Source organism: Amblyomma mixtum, chromosome 4 (genome assembly GCF_055824585.1).
Source record: "Amblyomma mixtum isolate Tamu chromosome 4, ASM5582458v1, whole genome shotgun sequence".
NCBI classification, from domain to species: Eukaryota; Metazoa; Arthropoda; class Arachnida; order Ixodida; family Ixodidae; genus Amblyomma; species Amblyomma mixtum.
In genome coordinates this window covers 64083927-64106747 of record NC_143015.1, presented here as the reverse complement: position 1 = coordinate 64106747, position 22821 = coordinate 64083927, and the positions used below count along the sequence as shown (strand labels likewise).

The 22821-nt window shown below is 47.6% G+C and overlaps 1 protein-coding gene, 1 long non-coding RNA gene and 1 other non-coding gene across 4 annotated transcripts in view; 2 read left to right on the top strand and 1 right to left on the bottom strand.

The window, feature by feature from the left end:
- Window positions 1-22821, bottom strand: part of LOC149346620 (uncharacterized) — a 135817-nt gene that overhangs the window by 97161 nt on the left and 15835 nt on the right. The window lies entirely within an intron of this gene.
- On the top strand, window positions 569-731 carry LOC149346622 (U1 spliceosomal RNA). The gene has a single exon (XR_016282592.1). It is a non-coding gene; the product is annotated as a U1 spliceosomal RNA (small nuclear RNA).
- LOC149346621 (uncharacterized) lies at window positions 603-22310 on the top strand. The gene is made up of 9 exons (XM_089541397.1): window positions 603-619; window positions 1703-1824; window positions 2838-2994; window positions 4830-4992; window positions 5978-6102; window positions 12911-13058; window positions 16205-16372; window positions 18858-19019; window positions 22128-22310. Exons 1-9 carry the CDS (start codon window positions 603-605, stop codon window positions 22308-22310), a joined length of 1245 nt encoding a protein of 414 aa, XP_089397523.1.

Below are 22821 nucleotides of genomic sequence, written 5' to 3'. Positions count from 1 at the left end.
CAGGCGCCCGGGGGAGAAGCGCTGCGTTCAAAGGGCAAGGCATCGCGCCGAACGGGTGGTGGCGTTCCTCCCTTCCTGTACGGTGCGGTTCGGGTGTCCACCGAGATGACATTAGGCCCGTAAACATTTCATGCTTACTCTACTCTCGGTTACGGGAGAGGCAGAGATTTTTTAATTGGGGGCTAGTTGGCTGTTCATGTTATACCCTGGACCAAATTTACCGTATTCGTATGTGATTCAAAGGGGCGTGTTACTTTTGTTTTCGTCCAGAAAAATCGAAAAAAAGAGCTGCAAAAAAAAAATCGAATGCAGGTGGCGCCACGGCTGCTGAAGGAACGAAAACTCAATACTTTGAAGCGTTCTAAGTGCAGCCAAGCAACTTAATTTTCAAGTAAAATTACCGTTGAAGTTAAAGTTTTAGAGTTCTAGCGGCGAACAAGCAGCAGTAGCAGAACTGAACGACTGAACCCTTGTCTTTGAGTTTACGATTTGTTCATAACAGAACGCTCACTGGCAACGGCATGGCGGTCGCCTTTGATGGGTTCGCAGGGCCTAGCAAATAACAGGCATACTTACCTGGTGCCGGGGCATCGTTGGTCAGGATGGAGGAGCCTTCGGGGTGAGACGCGGGCATTGCACTGCGCCCGCGTTGACCCCTGCCACTGCCTCAATAGAGGCAGATGGGGCATGCAATTTTTGGTACTGGGGGACTGCGTGCGCGCATCCCCCTAACCATAAACAAATTCAAAAAGCAGACTTTCACCACATTTTGTAACGTATTTGCCACTTTTTTTGCCACTTAATTTTTTAGTGTCACGGTCGTCTGAAAGGCTGGCTTGTACAGCGTGTAGCGCGTTACGCGTAACGTGTTAGATGGACACTGCCACCACATATTTCAAATCGCCAGTGAGGTGTATACTGGCCCATGGGAGCCTGCTACGCGGTCTAAACCCTCTGGTGGTTTTGAAAATTGGTTTGTAGCGTGAGCTACACTGGCCGAGGTTGAGCAGTTTCGCGTGCCTCCTGGAGAGCTGCGCATGCGCGAGGAGCAAGTGACGTCACTACGCACAGCTGGCGTGCTTCGCCGAGCTTGCTTGCTTTCCTTTCCTTAATGGGGTAGAGACATCAAATTTGACACTATCTAAGGCGCACGCGATCACCCGAGGGCTGACTTTCCGATCTATCGCCGCTGACGTCTCCACGCGAGGAACTCCTCCCTTCGGATGATGAACTCAGAATGTTGCACGATAATGATGATGATGAAAACTTTATTTGTAACTAGGGAGTTTTGGACACGTCGGTCCTTGGGCCCCCGCACGGCCCCACTGCACTCAAACATTCATGTCCCGGAGGCTCATGACGCTGGCAGCCCGGCCGGTGGCGATGGCTTGCTTGGCCGGGTCCTCGGAGCGCAGTAGGGTCTCCCAAGCCTCCCAAGTGGTAAGGGAGGCTTGGGAGACCCTACTGCGCTCCGAGGACCGAAATCATTTATAATTATAAGCTTGGTCGTAACACCTATGCAACAGCGGATAAACAGCTCAGCAGAAAATAGGAAATCATGTGGAGGGAACTGTGAACCTGAGTGTTTCCTAACCCTCAACTGTGCGGTAAATGGCATCTAGAAGCCTTTAATCCTAGATGCACGCTTTGAAATAGCATTGCAGATCCTAGACCACATGGTCTGAACCTGCCCCTCTTATAGCGACCCGAATAGAGACGAAGAATTCTGGGAGACCTTATCACTCCACCACGGAGAAGGAGAGCAACGCAAAGCCATCGGTCTCGCCCTGACCGCCACCGAGTCCCAAGAGATTCCGGCCGACGGTTAGGGGAATGAATGGAGTTTTAGGCTAAAGCCTTCTGCCCCGTCATTTTTGACGGGTGCAAATCAAAGTTACTTCTTTCTCTCTCTTACCAGTTCCTATGAAAGGACTGAAGGCGATACCAAAGGCGAAAAAAAAAGGCGATACCCAGTTCCTATGAAAGGACTGGGTAAAGCTGGCGAACGAATTCTCCTCAGGCTCTTTACAAACACCGTGCTGTGCCCGGCGGTTCTCAAGCACTTTAATCCTTCTTTTGACGGCCGCTGCTCATTCTGTGGGGAGGTGACCGACACCTTCCACATGGTTTGGGCATGCAGAAAAAATCCTTCTCTCCCCCCAATCACCCCTTCCCCTACCCGAGAGGACTGGGAGGCGGCCCTACTCAGCTGCCAGGAACTATCGGCCCAGGAGGCCCTGGTTTGGCGGACTTGTGTAGCGGTCTCGACCAACGGGATCCCGGAATGAGGGACTCCGACTAGTATTGTAAGGGGTGAGACCCACTAGGGGCCTCTCCCCGAGCACCTCTCTGTACATTACCAAATAAATGCTTTTCTCCTCCTCCTCCTCTCTCTCTTAGTCTCTCATCGACATGCGGATAGATACGAGGTGTAGTTTAAACGGAACTACATATCCTGTTCCCCTTGGCCAATCGCTGTTCAACCTCTTTGATTTAGCCGTGTTTTCTCGCCTAAGGCCACCACCAAAGGTGTCTAGACTCGTGTTGTGTTCTTCCGACTCCTTATTTGCGTCTTTTGGCTGGTTTTAAGATGATTTGGTACCAACTCTCCCAGTCATCATCCTTGTGTACAAACGACTTTGGGCGCCAAGCTCACCGGACAAACTGCCAATATTTCACGTATGCTTTTGGGGCTACAGCTTCGGACGAAAATGTTTAATCATTCTGTTGACTTGCTACACTTTTTGTACGAGCAATTCCAGAGCTTTTGATCAGAGCTTATTTGCAGGCGTCGGTGGTTTTAGCAGCGTCTTTCGATTGCTTTCTTGGCTTTGCAGATAACACCGTAAAACTCTACTACGACGACAACGCAGACGTGTGGCGAAGGTTCCGTTCCTATCGGACCTTAGACGGCAATTTCAAGAACAGCAAGCTAGCCTTCAATCAATCCCGCTGGCTTCTGGGAATGTGGGGCACCGCCTACATCAGGCTAATGTAAGTCTCTACTGCACTTCGTGGTGGTTTGCCCGTTACTAAAGGAGATAATGGAGCAAGGATTTCGATGTGATTCTGCTAGCGCCGTATGTACGCAGGTATAAGCCTGGCACGCCGCAATGGATGAGCGGTTATGAGATTCAGGTGCTGAGCATGCAATGACGGCAGCAAATGAGGACCGTAGCACATCTGTTTCGACGGAGACGAAATGCAAAATTTCTTAGTCAGCATCCAATAATAAAATGCCTAAAAATTTGTAGACACTGGTAACCATGACAGGAATAACCCTCACAAGGTCCCCTCAATCTCGCCGTCCACCAAGAGGGTACCTGTTTTATTGAAAGGTTCTAACTTTTGTCCATGAGAGGCTATAACGCATTGCAGCGCTTGCATCCTTCACAACTCTTGAAACGCAAGGAAAAACTTCCTCTGGTGACCCTGCAGCAGCACAGAACGTTAAACCATAAACATAAGTATCACGTAAAGGAATCGTGTCACAGTCAGTGTCAGTGCCGCTGACAATTAGTTCCTGCTATATGTGAACCCGTGTGAGCATCCGTACACGCAGTAGTAGCGCATGTCAAACAACGATGCTGTACCGCAGCAAATTTGCACTTGCATATGCGTGTGTAGGGCTCCCACTGGACTAGCTCTTTTCTATTGGTGTAGCTCCAGGAGAAAGGCCGCTTCCCTGTCGAATAAAAAGTTTCAGCCTTTTCCAGTGAACTGTAAACACCTTCACTTCTTTAACGGTGCTTTAGTGAAAACTTACCTTACATGGTAATACACGTGCGCTCGAAGCTTGTAAATTGGGGATATCAAAATTGACTGCTCGGTCTCAATCGGCCTGGTAGTATAACAGCACGGAAAAAATAACGAAGGAATTGCAAGAATTCAAGAGGTAGTTTAAACTTTAAATCCAAATGCAGAATAAGACCAAAAATAGGCCATGAAAGAAAACATGCCAAGTTATTGCAAATGTGGCTGCATTTTTCACCGTATTATTTTAGAAAGCATATGTCAGTTGTCAGAAGAAATTTTCGTCTTTGAAACACTACTTCTTAGCGCGGCGTTTAAAAGGTGAATGGAACTACGCTAGAGAACATTGTCATTCATATTTTTGAAGACGATGTGGGTTCACCTGTACCTGGTTTCGCCTTAAGAAAAAAAAAAGCCTGCTAGCTGACTTTATGAAAATGGATTGAAACCTGCCTGATAATATTTTTTAAATACTGAAAATCAAGGCGAAATTATCTGCGGATCACGGGCGGCATATCACATAGTTGTACGACCATCAGCTGAAACAAAATTCATGTGCTATCTTAAAAGGCATCTAAGCAAATTTGGCATGTTGCTCTGCGCAGAATGTCAAGCAAACTCTTAGAATGTGTTCTTAGTCAGAGGTTGTAAATGCTTTCTGACACCAGCGACAACGCCTGTAGGTCTGTCTGAGGATAGCAGCCCCACTTATACTGGTGACGACGCAGTGACAACATTAATTAGAAGGCCTCTTCACGAAGAAAAAAATAAAAAATAGATTGGTGCGCTGGAGCCGACGGCTTGCTGAAGTGCTGAGCTGTACCGTGGGCGTCTGAAAATTCAATGGTTGTGAAAATCCGCCCATCGACTTTTCTACCTTGCATGCATTTGCTAGAAATTATGTTTTGTGTTAGACATTGCGCCGTCTTTGAATGAACTTATTGTTCTCACCTCTCCTTTAGTACCCCTCCCTCCTTTCTCACGGCACATTAAGCGCCTACCCATAGGTCATCTCTTACGGCATGTTTTCTTCCCCGATGCGCCCTTCTCCTCCCTCCCCCCCCCCCCACCCGCAGGGCGGGTCTATGGGACGCCAAAACGCTGCGGGATGCACTGCACACCACCCTCCACAGCAACTTCAGCGAAATGCTGACTACAGCCGACTTCAGCGGGTTTGCCATCATCAACAGCATCGTGAAGGACACGAGGCCCCGAGGTCTCTCGGAGTCATACAGCCAAGTGAGTTGCATAGTAGCCACCCCGGTGTCTCCTTCTACAACTTTGGCACAGATTCAATTACGCCCTGTAACATCCTAGAACTCAATTTGGACCAACCGTACTTTTTTGCTCTCCTAAGGCGTTCTCACCGTTGAAGGCTGCTTAAGAGGAGAGAGCAACATTTTTCGTGTACCACTGAGCGCTCGACCTTAGCGTCGCATTATCGACTTGCGCCCGACGCCGACGGAATCATACATTTGGCCGCCATCCTCAGCGGTGCCAATAGACCACTACGGACGCTTATGCAAAGTATGCTCCGCTTCCAAATAAATGAAGTTTAAAGAGCAATTGATGTCGAACCCTCTGGATAATTTCCGCGTTCTTATGCAGAACAGCCATTTGGCCCCAAATATGGGTTTTTACGAGCACTCAGCTTATGCTGGTGACGAGGGCCAAGGCAGCGGCGGAGGCCAACGGTATCCTGGACTAGGGAAGACCGACCACTGTAGCTCCACATCTATCTATCCCCATCCCCCTACTCCCTAACTCTTCCTTTTGAAAAAAAAAAATAAATGTTTTTACTACTACTACTATGAACCACAATAGGACAGAAGAAATACAGGTATTCTAACTATCGGCCCATTTCTCACGAACAAGGAAGCTGCAGAGATGCAAAGCCAGTCGTCGGCGCCGAGCTCTGAGGCCAAGTTAAACCACCGTCCACTTCCACTCGCTTATCACGGAGTCATTTCGCGGTCTGGACTTTGCGAGATTGGACCGAGTGGTGGAAACTAAAACCTTCACTTTCAGAACAAATTTTCCAACAATGATAGCTCCTTGATCTACCACACTGATATCAATTCAAGGAGTAAAAAGCCGTAGGATCGGTTTGATGAGAAAAGATGTTACATGAAACTTCACTCACATTCGGGGCAGCATAATTCGGACCCAGCTTACGCGCAGTGTGGATCCTTATTCATTGTGATTTAATATGTGTTTTTTGCAGATATTTCGAGGCAGCAAATACGGAGGTCCTGCCCTGGATCCAAACTGGTTCTTCATTCACACGGCGGCGATTTGGCCTGGTGGCAACTCCTATATCCCGGAGAAAATGGTCGCCGACATACTAAAGTGCGGCAAAGCGCCTCTTGGTGCCACTTTAATCTACTCTGTTTCGTTTATTGCGAACCAGCAAAGAGGTCGTAAGCTAAGCTGAAGAAACAGCAGCAGAGAGATGGAGGCAAAAATTTGCTACCATGTGAGAAGCACAATTAATCCTGTGCTCTAACAGGTGTTTCCGGGAAGAATTAAAAAAAATTTAAACATAAACTTCTTTGAGTAAAAAATTAGTTTCTGCGTAGTACTACTAGTGTTGGCGGACACCATAAATCTTGTGAATCTTCTTAAGAATCACCATCATCAGCCTTACTACGCCCACTGCAGGGCAAAGGCCTCTTCCATGTCTCTCCAATTAACCCTGTCCTTTGCTAGCTGCGGCAACCGCATCACCATCATCAGCCTTACTACGCCCACTGCAGGGCAAAGGCCTCTCTCATGTCTCTCCAATTAACCCTGTCCTTTGCTAGCTGCGGCCAGCGCATCCCCGCAAACTTCTTAATCTCAACCACCTACCTTTCTGCCGCCTCCTGCTACGCTTGCCTTCTCACCCACTCCGATATCCTTAAGGACAATCGGTTATCTTGCCTTCGCACTACATGCCCGGCCCAAGCCATTTCTTCCTCTGGATTTCGACTAGGATGTCATTAAAACGCCTTTGTTCCCTCATCCACTTTTCCCGCTTCCTATCTCTTACCGTTGCACGTATGATTTTTTTCCACATCACGCTGCGTTGTCCTTAACTTAAGCAGAACCCTTTTCCTTAGCCTCCATGTTTCTGCCCCGTAGGTGAATAAGTAGCAGAAAGCTGGTTAAATAATTTTTAGTAATAAACTTTTTAAGCAGCAGATTTCGGTGCCAAGTTGCAATATTTTATTATAAATGGTCATTAGTAAGAGTTTCTTTGGAGGAGAGATTCTAGAGTCCCGTGTGCTGTGCGATGTCAGCGCACGTTAAAGAACCACAGGTGGTCGAAATTTCCGGAGCCCTCCACTACGGCGTCTCTCATAGCCTTAGTCGCTTTGGGACGTTAAACCCCAGAAAACCAAACCAAGAGCCACATCTGTATCTGTTTTTACAATTTTCGGGAACGTCATTTTCTTTGGCGTTGTGCCTGGACAAAATTTGGCACTTTAAATAGTTACGTGCACTGGAGAGTTTGCTTTGCCTGCATGCTTTCTGAAACGCGTGTGTTCTGGCACGATGTAGCCAGATTTGGTCGAGGAACAGCGGCGAGGGTTATCACGTTTCCAATATTCTAAACACTGATATAGCTATTACTTACGACTGGTTACAGACCCCTATTTGCAACTAGGCGCCTAAATCTACTAGTTAAAAACTATAGTACTTAAGACGATTCGCCGGTTTTCTGGTGTCCGCCAACACTGGTAATACTATGCCGGAGAAACCAGATTTCTGCTCCAAAAAGTCTACTTTTGGAAATGTTTTAGTCTTCTCTGAAACGACTTATCTTGACAAATGAAAATCTCGATCGAGGCTGGCACTTTTTCCGCATTGAATGGTTTGTTGTCGGTCCTGCTTAAACGGCGTTGTTGATATGCCCTAGAGTGTAATAAACTATGGGCAACGGAGAGGTTAGCCTGAGTCATTAAGAATCATGTTTTGTAAGGAGTTTAGGGCAATACATAAGAACGCGAAGGTGAACTAGGATGGAAGAAACCATTCAGGCTGCTGCGAGTATTTATACAAGAGGACGAGTGTTCTCGAAACGCGTTCTTATCTTTGTGATAAGACGATTTACTTAATAGTGAAGTCCTGTAGTCGAGACATTAGTTAACGGAGCGAAGCTTCGCTCCAACTATTGCTAGGTTGATTCGCAAAAATTTTCGTCCTCCTCCTCCCTCTAACGTGGTTGGTCAGATGTCGGGCTTTCGCTATGATTACATGATATGACTAATCCACAATAAATGTCTCACGTGACCCAGTGGTCGCACTCAACATTCAAAATGCCAACAAATGTTACCACATGACCCATAGGCCACGAGAGCGACGACAATGTCGGCTTGCCTTACACAGGATGACGTCATTTCATGCTGACGATGAACGCAAGGTCTAGGCAAGTTGTAGGGAGTGTAGGTGGTTTGCATAATAGCTGGCGTCGTAAAACAAATGCAGAGGGGGGCCTCTGCAGAGGGGGGCCTTTGCATATTAGCAGCAGGCTCTACACGATTATTCGCCGACATGGGAAAATTCTTTGCGCCCAGAGAAAAAAGCTCTCTAATCAGTCTCTTTCTTTGGATATAGTAAAACGCTTTGTTAGGCAAGTTACCTCAAAGGGGAAAAGGAACACGTTTAGCGCGAAACTGAGGAAGGACGAGCAGAGAACACAAGACACGAAGAAGCGTTCTGGATACCCTGTTAAATTACATGCCTCAAGGAGTCACGAGAAGGAGTCACACAAGCAACCCATTTTTCCATTTATTCACTGTATCGTCACAGGTACTCCCTAGAAGTCATTGAGTAAAGTGAAGGTCGCTGCAGGTGAGGATCGAGCAAAAAGTTTTCACGTCAAAAGAATAACATTACAGTAGCCTAGTATGAAGGTGAGAGGGAAAAACAATTCAGATTGGGTGCGAAAGTAAACGCAGTAACAGACAGCAACGAAAAATATTATCGGCAGGCTCTACACGATTATTCGCCGAAGACAAGACATTCGTTCGAAGTGCTTGCAGTTCGAATAGAAGTAGTTTATTTAATACACGTTTTTAGCGAGGCAAAGCGTCTGTTCGGAACAACGAAAATTTGAGTCAGGCGGGTTCGAAACACAGCATTTCAAGTTCACAAAGCAGGCTTCAGCGCGACACTGAATGAAGTTTCCATCAGTTTCGAACGACGTTAACCTCGCATTGAATTGGTCATTTAGTTTCCTCATCTGTCATAAGCAAGTTAGTCGTAGAAACGACCAGTGGTGGTGCTACCTGTTCTCCCCGCTTTTATATTAAGGAGAAAGCCTTTAATGGGTCATACTATCCTCCGTTAACAAAGCGTGTCACACGCGTTTAACTCGGGAACTAAAAATGATAGATGAAAACCAACGGTTTCTTCAGATAGAAGAAAAAAATAACCTAGAGGCTAAATTTGGTGACTGCAGGGTAATTAATTAATTATAGGGGAAAATGTGCTGACCTGAAAGACGTGGGTTCGATCCCGGACGCGGCGGTCGAATTTCTTTGGAGGCGAAATATTAGAGGCCCGTGTACGTGCGATGTCAGTGCACGTTAAAGAACCCCAGGTGGTCGAAATTTCCGGAGTCCTTCACTACGGCGTCTCTCATAGCCTGAGTCGCTTTGGGACGTTAAACCCCATAAACTAAACCAAACCTACAGGGAAAAATGTCGAAATTGCGTCGAAATAGCGCGGACCTCGATATAGCCAGGGGAACGATGTGACGTCACATCCACCGAAAGTCGTCACGTCATAGTGAAAATTGTCAGATTGGCCGGAAAAACGTCGACTTTGTGTCAAATTAGGTGGAAAAATGTGTAATTAAGCGGAATTAACACTTATCATCCCCGAAAGATGTATAATTTAGTATCGATATAGCCACGGGAATGGTGTGACGTCACTTCCACCGGAAGTCGTCATGGCATAGTGTTTTCGGCTTTCGTCTCTCAACATTTTAGTTGCCAAAGTGTCATCGCAGTTTTTATCTTTCCTCCACGTGCCCGCATGTACAAAGAATAGAGAAGGCCGCAAGAAGGAACTAAAAACATGGTTACCCAGCCCGCAGTTTCCTGTCAGAAAACTTCAAGGCTCTGTAAATGGCCCAGGAGCGGCTACACTCCGCTAACGGGGCTGTGCTATCGGCGGTGCACGCCGCCGCTCGCTTGCACCGAGGATAAAGAACACGAGGGAAGCTAGGCCTCCTCTATCTGGCTTTCCTTGATAACATTGCCCATGAAAATCTAGTGTGGTGTTCGTTCTGCCCGGAGTATCAAGGCGAAAGCCTTTAGTGGCTCATGCTAGCGGTGTCCGTCCATGCTCGCGGTGTCCCTCCGCGCGCTGGAGTCTGTTTGTTTGTTAGTTTGTTTGTTTATTGGTGTTTAACGTCCCAAAGCGACTGAGGCTATGAGAGACGCCGTAGTGAAGGGCTCCGGAAATTTCGACCACCTGGGGTTCTTTAACGTGCACTGACATCGTTCCAAATGTGGCCTCTCCTCCGTGCAGCGGCGCAACCTCCTCCCCTCCTTAGCAACCGGCGCCCCGGTGGGGGCGCAGCTGTGCATAGCAACTGTGACGTCATTCAGTAGCGGTATAACGAGCGCGCGCGTAGGCGGCGGCAGCTGCACCGCCGCTCCTTCGCCAGATGTCTCGTTGCAGTCAAGTGAGTGAGACGCATGGCTCCGAGGCGGCCCAGTGATTCCGCGCCAAGCGGTTCGGGGAAGTGGCAGTGGGTTGACTACAAGGCTTTCGCTAAGCACACTTTAGAATTTCCAAAGCGTCTTCGGTAATTTTTACTGAATCAATCAATCAGTCAACGGAAGCTTTATTTGCTCATTTAAAGAAATTTGTACAAAATGTTTGGACCGATAACCTACATGACTAGTATCCGGTCCAATACAAAGCGACACATTTGGGCAACCAGAATAAGAAATCGGTAATATTTTGACTGTTTCTGCCAACTAGGGGCTTGTCTGACGGGTGCCGCGTCAACGGCGGTTTGTGCGAGTGAACGCGGCGGCCAGGTTGAAGCTGCCTGGTTTCCATGCAATACGCCGTGGATTAAAAGCATTCTAATTGTCAAAATTATTTATTATAAGATTTGTATCCTACAAACTCAGAGGCCCAAGCGTTCATTTGTCCTAATAAATATTTTGCGCAGGGTGGTGGGTTGACAGATAAGGGCTATTATTTTCAATGTGCTACTGTAATTTAAAGCTGCAAATTTCACTAGTGATATAAAGTTTAGTTTGTGGCTGCCCCAGATAATTCCTGCCTGCCGGCATCTGTTAATCAAAACTCGACAAAGTCTCTGCTTTGGTTTAAGGGCATAAGGCCCACAATTTTTTTCAATGCCATCTCTAAAAGAATCTTCTCATAGAGAGAAATTGCGGCCCAGTACAATGCATCCGAAGTACCTCTTACCGTGACGTTCGTGGCAGTGACAGCCATAGCCGGCGTGACGGCTTCACTATGCCGCAAGGTGATAGGCTTGTTGCCATGGTCGTCAAGATGCACTGCAGGTTTAACGTTTGTGAGATCTACGTTGCGTTAACATTCACGCTGTCGTCGTGCCCAATCAGGACGTGACCCACTCTAGCCTGGATAAAGTACGCTTACAAGCGCGCGCCAACGGGAATGCGACAGGTTTCTCCTGGTAATCAAAGAGGCCAGACAGTGGGCACTTTTGAAAGTGGGGAGCGAGTCGTTATAGGTATATTGGCTACACTGCATTGGCGAACAATCGATAATGCTCAAATGTTTTCCCATCCGCACTGAGGATATATAATGAGAAGCGCAATGTCGAGCGCAAACACACTTGATTCTTAGTGGATAAGTCTGGGCTACGGATTTCAAATGTTGCGTATTTGAACGATAATGTAGTAGAACTTTTTGACGGGTTAGTTGGTACAGTCTTTGTCAAAAGTAACCAGGCTGCATGGTTTGCTTCTCATTCCTCACGGCTTCCCTAAAGATCAAAAAGTTCTTTGAAGGTGTGAACAGGGGTTCTTCTTACCATGCAGAGATTTAGAGCTTGAGGGCTGGAATAATAGCCTTAATATACGACTGAGAAGAAAAACGTGCGGCCTGGTTACTTTTGACAAAGACTGTACATCGTCTTGAAAGAATGACGCCAAAAAAGGACGAAACAGGAAAGAAACATAGAACAGGAAAGAGGCGCAACTTCCAACTTTAATAACAGGAAAGGTAACCAGGCGCTCTTTTATAGCCGCTGAGCTGCATGAGGGTGCGTGAATTGGCTATTCTCATGTTCACGCACCCTCATGCAGCTCAGCGGCTATAAAAGAGCGCCTGGTTACCTTTCCTGTTAATAAAGTTGAAAGCTGCGCCTCTTTCCTGTTCTATGTTTCCTTCCTGTTTCGTCCTTTTTTGGCGTACGACATCCTTTCAAGACTTTGAACCATGATTACGGGCCCTTTCTGAAGGAAGCCTGTGTAGTCGAAATTGCGGCTTTTGATCTGGTTTTAAAAGAACGATTGGTAAATGGCCGACATGTTACAATGCAACTTGCTATTGTGCAAGACTGCACTGTAAAAAACAGGGTTACGCTTCAACCTTGGGCATTCACTACAAGCAACAAGAGATCGAAAATACGAACCCAGAACTGTCGGCCCAACAAAGAACGCAAAAAATCAATGAGGATAATGAGAAGGCTCGGGCCTCTGAATGCGTAGGATACAAATATGTTAACGAAGAATTATGCCGGCTACAGTTACAAATATGTTAACGAAGAATTACGCCGGTTAGGCCATTTTCTATGCCAGAGTGCGTTGCATGGACAACGAACACCTTCGCCATAACCACGGCATTCACTCTCACAAAGTGCCGTAGCGAAGTGGCACGACGACAAAGAAGTAGCTAAGAAAGAACACCAGACTAGCTTTTCACGGGCGCAAGCGACTATAGTCCCGCGACAGCTTAGCGCAGCCACTCGTGGTCCATTCACAGCAGCCTGAAATTTTTTGTCTAGACTTCACCGTATGACAAAGGATTCGTGTTTACCAGCAGACGAGATGCAGGGTTTTTCTGTGTTTGCACAGGGCGTTGAGGTCGTTTATGCTGGAGAAATTCATCATGCATTATTGACTCCAATGAGTTTTTTCTCTTTCCACTTCCGCAGAGAAGCCGACCTGGTAGGAATCAGCACAAGCAACAGTACGGACGAGCCAAATATTATATTACAGCGTGGGGGCGGCAACAGTGTTCCGTACCTGGCCGCCTCTCCTCCCAACCCCCTGAGGGCGCCAGGTCCGGGAACGCGAGGCATGGTGAGTCTAGATTTTCTCTTCTCCGGTGGCTTCTTGATCTTCAAAATTGAGTTCACGTAAAAAGGTGTATGCAGGGGCAAGAGACAGGAGGAACATTACTGGATGTTAAAATAAAGTCAAAAGGCGATTCTCAACTTGCCGAACCTGTAATAATGTCACGTAGTGGTGACTGCAGTCCGGCGAACGGGAAAACAATGAGGACGTCTTCGAAACGGAACTCTCTTATTTGGGCTGACTTGCGCCCGCAAAGAACTGAATCACTCGGCGGCGTAGCAACAAGCGTGCTCGACGTTCGTCGAACAGAATCCCCGCCGCTATCGGCGTGCTCTTTTTAAAGCTGATAGCGAACATTCGAGATAAAGCTTGGGAAGTTACTAGAACATTCTGGTACAAAGTAGAATCGGCTCCACCTGGATGCGATCAATCGAGATAATTCTAGGCGCGTCTTGCGTCACAAACGAAGCAATAAAGCGGCGTGCCGGCAGTCTTGAAGCCTGAAAAAATAAACACAACAAACAAACGCTACAAAGATTCGCGGCAATATCATGCTTATCGTCTCTCTTTGATACGTCCCTTGCAGGAGAATAGCGTCTACCCTTGAACCGTGTCCTGTGCTAGTCGCGGCCACTATAATCGGCGTATGGTATGATCTTATGTCCCAACGAACCTATGTTCTCTCTCCAGCTGTTTTGTTTCACCTGGAATGCATTCTGTCACGTAACAGAGCAGCGCATATTTGTTCTCCAAGTTGCAAGTGTCGCCCGTACAAAGGCCTGTTACGTCCTTGGGCTATTGAATCTCCGGCTGTGCTTTCGGTGTACTGAGGACCAGTAGATATGTTCATGCTCTGTGTTTGCATGCAATTCAGAAGGAGGGTGCAGGGAGAGTGGCAGACAAATTCCTATATTCAGTTCTAGGAGAACTGCGTGTACTCTGTTGACAGCCAAATCCATAGATAGGTTGGCCACAATGATAACTGGCCTAAGACCATACCGTTCGACAATGCTCGCTAGCGCAGCTGAATAGTGGAGGATGTATCAGTTTGAATACGAATATAAATTGTCTGCCTGCCCTACACCACACCGAGAGGCTTCGTTTCGATGTATCAAAAAGCCTGAAAGTCCTAAACATTAGTATTTTTTAGCAGATGCATCTTTTTTTAGTAAATCATTAACATGCGGTAAATTTGGTTTCCTTTAAGCGGATTTCTCTTAAACGGAAGCTTCATGCACGCGATGTGAAAGCTGTTATGTCGCCCATCGAATAAATGGGAAGTTCGGAGTAATTCATTTCATTTCATTTCATTTCAGTTATTACCTTAAAGGCCCCTTAAAAGGGGTGTTACATAAGGGGTGGCAAGAATAAAAGCACAAATTCACAATAACAGGAAATTTTCTACATTATCAGTGAAAAGACTTGGGCAAGTGATGATGGCAACGTTGTTTGGAAGGCCGTTCCAGTCTGCGGGTGCACGAGGGAAGAAGGAATTAGAAAAAGTGACGGTGTGTGATCGTGGACGGGCAACTTCTAGGTGATGGCTGGTGCGGTGAGATATGCGTGCGGGTAGAAGAATATAAGGTGCGATGTGCACAGGGCTGTGGATGAATTTGTGAAATAAAGACATTCTGGCAATGTGACGGCGGAGCGATAAGGGTGATAATCCGGATGCTGTTTTTAAGGACGAAACACTGATGTCATAAGAGTAGGATGAATGAATGAAACGAGCAGCGCGATTCTGAACAGGTTCGAGGGCATTGATGAGATATGCTTGATGAGGATTCCAGATGGGCGACGCGAATTGTAGTTTGGATCTGACGAACAAAGTCGGAATTCCATTTTGCAAAACCAATGCCATGTTTCAGTCATTTCTTCCGCGCACATCTGCTGAGTGGAATCACCTTCCTGCATCTACCGCTACCATTACTGACAACCAACGCTTCAAAACAGCATTAGAAAACTTTGTATAAGTAGGAGCATCATCTTCTTTTTTTTTTTATTCTATATTCTTGTTGTTTTTTGTACGAGCGTTTTGTTTGTTTGTTTTTCACTGTATTGCTGCGCTGTATTTTGTGTATTATACACTATTAACCAGCACACCAAGAACCCAACAGCTAATAATGTATAACTAGGAGCAATCATTTTTGTATTACTAATTAGTTTGCTGCACTGTACATTTTTTTTCTTAAATTTTTGTAACCACTCCCCTCTATAATGCCTCTGGCCCTGAGGGTACACGAAATAAATAAATAAATAAAAATGATTTATAAGCTAATAACTTGACATGATGGGGAGCATGATGAAGATGGCGCTTTAGGAAACCTAACGTCTTGTTAGCACACACCAACTATTCCCAGTAGTTTAATCTGCCAGAAGCTGCCAAGCTGACTGGCGCCATGAATGGGAGTTTTTTAGGCTATACACAAATCTGTTCCCATTACGCGAAGCATATGGAGCCATGTGAAGCCGTGATACAGCGCCTTCTGACCCGCCGCCAATAACGCATTTTAAGTGGAGAGCGCACGTTTGGTGCGCTTTTTTTAGAAGCTTAGGCTGTGTGCCTTTAGCAGCTTAGGCTGTCTGCAAAATGAGTTAAAGTCGATTATAAAGGAACAAACAGTGAAAGATTGAGAAATTTTCTTGCGTTCATCGGGCGCCAAAAGAGAGCTTTTAATTGAATGTACCATCGCGCAGGAAGCGTGGGTAGCAAAAAGCATGAGTTTTTTGACCACGGCGTAACGCTATGCTTAAAGCAAATTGCATCAGTTATTTCTTCCTCTAACGCGTTTATCTGCACCTAACGGGAGCCCAAGGCTGGCCCGCTTCTTCAATATTTTCAAGATTATAACGTCTGTGTACGTTGTACATTTCTGTAGAGCGCTATCCTGTCATTCATTTAAAATTACTTCAGTGCTTGTCGGAGCAGTGGTGCTAATATTATGTATTTATATTATGTATATTGTGTATTATGTATTATGTATATTATGTCAGCAATGCTGACAATATGATCAAGGCACTGCCTAGGGTTAACACTGTTTCTGAAAGCTTCACATGCTCCTTGATTGCCATCCCCTCAGCATGACCCCTCAGGCTTTGCCAATGGCCTTCTGTAAACAATTGTAATGTCTTTCTGTTGCATCTTTGCTCAGCTGGACACACTGCGCGAGTTCCCGCACTGGAAGCAAGTGTTGGGTCGAGACAGGCTATGCTTCTCCGTCACCTCGTCCATCAACTACGTGTACAGCAGCGCGGCCAAGATTGACTTTGTCCTCCCGATGCGCGACAATGAGAAAGTGCAGCGGTACCACCGGTTGCGGGTGAGTGGGGAAGAAATCTTTCCGCTACAGTGAGATTCCTTTCGCATCTAAGAATGACAAGAAAGTTAATTTTAAAAATTGGAGGGGAGACCTAAGCTCCGCCTTGAAGATATTACAGGATAGCGTAAAAGGTTAAAGTCCATATATGTAGAAATGATCACTTTTTTTAAGGCGGAAGCCTTTAAGGCCTCCTCGTTGTAAGCAGGAGTTGTCGACAGAAATGTCACGCTTTTCAATTGGTCGAAACGCTCGTGACGTCACAGGGCGCAAATTTCAAACGGGGCGAATTGTACTTTGGCTCGTAACCATGCAATTTTTTTTTTTTGCGGTTTCAGATGGAGTCTTCCACCTTATCATCAGGGTCGGTTCCCCTAGTCCAGGGCTCCGCTGAGGGTAGCTGCCCTGCGTGCGCGCCTTAGTAGTCCTTGTTGGTCTTTCAGGATGTCGCTGGATAGCATCCTCTCCCAGTGTTCCGCACTCAGGTTTTCAATTATGGATAGCTTCTCTATTATCTGGCATGCCCATGTAGTATGGTATAATGTTGGTTTGTCTCCACTCCACGGGCACTCGCTCTTGTACTGTGTGGGGTAGATTTTACTTAGGATGTTTAGGCACGGGAATGTTCCCGTTTGTAACTGTCGCCATGCTACGGCGTCTTCTCTATTGAGTTGTTTGTGTGGGGGCGGGTATTTTCGTCTGATCCCTCTGTAATAGTTAATGTCTGTATAGCTTTGGGCTGCCGGCTCGGGTTCCTCAGCGGGGGCGTACCCTCGAGCTAACCAATCCGCCTCCTGATTTCCCGTAGAGTCGGTATGTCCCGGCACCCAAACTATCGTGTGTTTGGCCTGGTTATTTTCGGTTACCACTTGAGCGTTGAATGCGGAGCGCGCTGTGGCTGATTCTGCCGTTTAGGTAGTTGCGGCATGCAACTTGTGAGTTGGTGAGTGTTGTTAAGGACCTGTTGGATCGGTAGCCCTCCGCTGCCGCTAGAGCCACGGCTGCCTCTTCTGCCTCGACTACCGTACAGTTCCGGATTGACACGCTGGTGATTTTTTTTTTAGGTTCGAATTGATCACCCTTGCCACTTTGCTTTTCTTGTGGTTTCTGTTACCAGTATATGTAGCGGCGTCTACGTACACAGCCAACACAGCGTGTTGTGGTCAGCACAAATGGCGAAGGCGTGCCGTTCTGGAAGGACCAAACTTTTTACGTGGCTCCCACTATCCCAAGGCACCTCATTCTCCGTCGTGGAACAGTCGGCCTTTGACAAAGAGCGGTTGGTGTATGTGAATACTACCTTGCGGTCGTGCTGCTTCTGGGCAAGAACGGAGCAAGCCCCACGCTTTTTGCGTCCGCATGAATTTCGGTACCGGCATTTTTGTTCAAATTTCCAAGGACGGGTGGCTGCAGTAAGCAACTCTCAAGCTTCTCGTGCTCTCTGTACCAGGGCCCGATGGGCCTCCAGGTCCGAGCTGGACAGGGCCGCCTCCCAGCCCTCCCTGGTTGGCTGACTTATAACGGCTATATGTGCATTGCACTGGCAGGCCCACACCATGTGGTATAGGTCCGCATACTGCCCGCAGAATTAGCACCTGCCCGTGAATGTCGGGTCCACGTGTTTTAGTACGGCGGGATTTAAGGAAGACCCGGTTTGGAGCCGTCTAAGGTATCACTCCTCGGTTCTGTCGATACCCTTGGCAAGTCCCGAGACTATCCTCCTGCAGAGGCCTAAATGATTTGTAATATCCGCGTAAGAGATTAGCGGAATCAGTATGATTGGCGCGGCAGAACCGGGGGATTGAGCGGAACCCGACGGAAGGAACGCTCGGGAAGCCGCGTGAGCGGCCTCGTTCTCTCAACCCCCTGGTGACCGGGCACCCATACTCTGTTTTTTTTACTCATAGGCGAATCCGGATTGCTCTCAAATGCCAATAGTATTCCGCGGGCGAGTGGCGCTATCCTACCCAGCACGTAATTTCGGCAAGCCCGCTGCGAGTCCCACACTATATACGCCTTGTGTGCGCAATAACGCGGCTCGAGCTCGAAATTTGAAGGCGCGTATCTCGGAACCCACGCATACTAGGCAAATTTTACCGGATGGAATGCGCATTAACGCGGCTGCTTGTAAGTTTCGAACGTAAACATGCCCGCTTATTGCAGTGAGTAGAAAGTTTCCTATTTTATCTGAGTTCCTAAGGTGTTTGACGGTGTCAGTATCTACAACTATGTTGGCCTGACCACGTAACCTGTGTCCATAGGTGGATTTCACGCAACAGCAGGCGCGTGATTTTATGGAATCTCTAAAGCGCAATTTTGATCACCCAGAACAGAGGCGTGTGGAACGTTTCTTTCGGCAGCTGAGAACTGCAGCTGTGAAATTTGAAAACTTACTTGTCTCTTGGTAGGCTGAGACTGTCTCGTTTCGCTCACCTCGATTTCGGCCGTTTGCAAGTGGATTGTCTTCTCTGCGCGGCGATATTCGCAGTTCGTCGCCAAAGACAAGAGCACGGGCAAGTACCCGGTGGAGGAAATAGATGCGAGTTACTACTTCGACAACACCACGCATACCCACTTCTGGCGCTATCTCAGTGGAAACGAACTGCGGCGTTTTTTTGCCTACGACACCGGGGACACGCTGCTGTACAAGGTGGGTGTAGCTTGGTTCCCTTCAAAGCGACAAAAGAAAGTGAAAGGCCATTCGCGTAAACAGGCAACAAGTTAAATATTGATGTGTGGGTCTGTAAGGACGATGTGGAACAATGCCAGAAGAGAATATGCTGAAAACATTGAATATCCTGTCCCACTTAAAATGGCTATGGGACCCATCGTTGTGTTTTGTGATGTCTTTTCATGCAGGCGAGAGCCACAGGACCTTGTGGTGAGAGGTGTTGTGACTGGTTACAACAATGTGCAGTCTAAAATACATCATGGTCTGCAGAAACACAGGGTTGCTTTGGAGCTGTAGAAAAAACTCGGGGAGCCTTCATAACTACATTCTGAACGAACAAATACGATATCATTTAGTCTAATGTTCGCTAAGGTCTAAGGCGTGTCTAAAGTCCTTGTGATTTTAACGCAACGCAAAACTCCAGTTGGAACCGGTTTCGTTGATCTTGTATACGTGTGTATGAGTCATCGCCTACAATGTTCGAGTACATTCGAAGTAATTATCATATGGGATTATACTAACCTGACCCACTAATCCACTAAAATACATTTTCTAGGGTAGGCCCACTTTCTAAGTTTTGGAGTCGTTGGGAGTTTTCCGCACTGGACCAACTTCAAAATTTTGAGGGTCCTCTATATTCAACTGAAGTGGTGCCCTATGATTGGTACACTGGTGTCCACGCGGTGTTAATGACGTCAAGACGCTGTCACGCACATTCATTCCTAGAACATTCTGGGAGGTGCGGGGTTCGATCCCCAGTGCCGCCAGGTACTCACCGGTGATACAACGGGTACAAGCTTCCCTGGCCTGGTGCTTGGCTTAATCAGGGTGAAATTGTTGGCGAATGGGTATTTGACCTCACCTTCAGTAAAAACGAAAACACCTTGCGCCATGGCGCTGTTTGGCCGCAGATGCCTTTGCGCCATTTAAATTCACTATCTTCATCACAGTCATAGAACGCGGGGAGTTCTCATACGCCCAATGCCGCAGCGGTGCAGCGATTAAGCGATGCGCCATTACCCCGGTAGGTGGCTGTTTCTAACACAGGTTGCTTTTTCCTACCTGATGTAAAGCTCTAGCGCTGCCTTACAAGTGGGCAGGTATCAACTGCACTGAATTTGGCAACGCTGGGAGGGTTGCTCACAGTGCAGTGGCCAGGTTGGTCATGTCACCTCTCCAGACCAAAACGTCTGTGGGGGATTTCAAATTTCTCAGTTCTCAGAAAAATTTGGGTCACGTGAACTGATGAAGTCAGGAGGAAACTGACCAATAAATGAATTTTTATTACAGAGGAGTACGGAACTGCATGACGATAGCGTAAATGCTCTTGCATTGAAATCTCCCAAGTCGTTTAAGGTCGAGTCACACTGCGGAAACAGTCCGCCAACCCGTCCGACAAAACAGTGTTTTCGTCGGGTTGGCGATCCTGTCACACCGCGTCAACACGAACAGAGGGTAAACATGTCGCTGTCTCCCGCCAGCCTGTGTTGGCCACATGTGCGCCGCTTGTTCACAAACTCTCTGTTACACCGGAAAAACCAACTCAGTCGCGTTCCCCGGCGCTTCTCTGCCTTTGCTCGCGCGCTCTCCTCCGTGCGTGTGCACAACCGCGGAAACTGGAGACACCTTGCGCTGTCGTAGCTACTGGCGGTTTTGCAGAATATCGGACGAACTATGATCGTGCGCGGCGGCTGAGGTGCAGCCTTGCTCGATTCTGACTCGGACGACCAGCCGCCACCGCAGAGAAACCGCGCTGGATGATCGACTGGCTGAGAAGGGCGCCCGAGAAAGGCGTTTTCGAAAACTTCATGCGAAAGAATTAAACACGGACTACATGCGTCTACTTTCTGTGCCCTGTGTCTACTTCTACACATTTTGTGTTTTGCGCTGCTGTTCCATAATGCATTATCAACCCGGCCGGTCACTACAAATCACGCCACAATCTCGGCATATTCATCGAGTTTGTTCCACGCTCTGAGAGTACTAAAAAAAGATATAATTGTACACATCATTCTTGCATTCAAATGGGAACCCAGTAAAGTTATTCTGATTGCTATCTCAAAGAAAAAATGCAGCACTGCTTTCTTCTTCATCTCAAGTTCAAAAATAGCAGGACAGGTAACTGGTAACTCGCGCTCACCTGTGAAATACAGTCCCCACTAGCGATCTCTTGAAACACAGATTTCTTCAGATCACACCGTTGATATTTTGGGTCTCTTATATCCCATGGAAAACGCCTCTCTTCAATCATCGCGATCAGGTCACTTTCCTGGCGGCACGAGTACGACGGCGGCATGTTCACGCGAGCAACTGGCACGCTCGTATGCCGGCTCCTGCTCGGGTGGTTCTCGCGCACAAACCCGTCAAGAAACTTCTGGAACTCGCAGCCGAGGCAGTCCCTGGAACAGGACATTCCTTTTGGCTCCCTACAGAACCGCGTTCGTCAGAAGTGTACGCTTGGTCACAAGAATGCGACGGGGATCGAACGTGCTTCTCCACGGCGGCCGCACCTGCCAGCCGACGGTGGCCACGGCAGCCTTCCCGTCTGTATGCACCCGCCTGCAAGACGCCGTACCGCAGCAGACAGCATTACTACGAAAGGAAGCGCTCTTTTTTGCACTTTACAAACGAGGTTTGCAAGCACGAAAGGCACCAAAGCGGTGAATCACCGCAAAGTGCTTGGTTTGTTCGTGCGGTGTCGCCAGGAAATTCGCCCGGCCGGCGAACAGCGCCAACCGTGTCCACGAACGCTGTTTGTTTGTTGTTCCGGTTCCCGGAAGCTGTCATACCGAGGGAACACCCCAGAAACCTGTCTCGTTTCCCTGCCGTTCGTGCAGTGTGACAAGAAGTTGTGGGACAAGTTGGTTGGGCGACTTGTTGACGGCTCGCTTGCGAACATGTTTGGTTCATGTCGTTGTTGTGTTTGCGCAGTGTGACTCGGGCTTTACTTAGCCATGTTTGAGAGGCTACACGAACTAGTATTTACAACATGCAATATTGAGCAGTGACCCATCGGCATTCCGAAACCCTAATCCCTCACTCAGAGGCGATCAACTACAGAACTACGTCACCCCGGCGCGTTCGCAGGTGACGGAGATGCTGAAGGCGTACAAAGGGGACAAGTGCGTCGTGTTTGACGACCTCGGCGAAGACTCTGAGCCGGCGAACATCACTGTCGCCGGTCGGAGGATATCCTTCGCAAAGTACGAGCTCCTTGGGGCCGTGAGCAGCGCCCTCGTGAACATCTACGGAGCGCCCTCTGCTGGCTAGACCACGTAGCTGTCCCAGAGTGGTTGCAACTGTCACGCTTCCGTTTTTCTATGCGAGCGCTGCAGACGTCAGCAGGTCGATGAACTTGAACACTCCTTTTACCTTCGCACCGTACCCGTCACTCAAATACCTCTCCCTTCCCTCCTCTTCGCACTCCTTTCCTCCTTAATATAATGACGTCGAAATGCTATCATCGATTTCACTGCTACTGCATTTTAAGCTGCTTGCCACTTTATCCAAGAGTGTACATTGAAGCATTGCCACTACCTCTATCAGGATTACAATAGAATTTGACATTTCCACTACCTCCTCTTGTTTTTTATAATGGTAGTCGAGCATCTCTCTGTACCGTCCTGCTTAGCCTGCAGCCTGTTGTAGGGTAAGGCTGCTGTAGTTTTGAAGTGAAGCCATCGATTTAAAAGTTGCTGTAGTTATATGGGAGTGTGCTCATATTGTTTACGACATTGAACTTGCTTAGGTGCGCAAAATTAGCTACTTGCACTGGTCATCG

Coding starts and splice junctions, on each gene's coding strand:
- LOC149346621 (XM_089541397.1), top strand. Junction 4,993..5,977: donor TCTCGGAGTCATACAGCCAA/GTGAGTTGCATA, acceptor TGTTTTTTGCAG/ATATTTCGAGGCAGCAAATA. Junction 13,059..16,204: donor GTCCGGGAACGCGAGGCATG/GTGAGTCTAGAT, acceptor ATCTTTGCTCAG/CTGGACACACTGCGCGAGTT.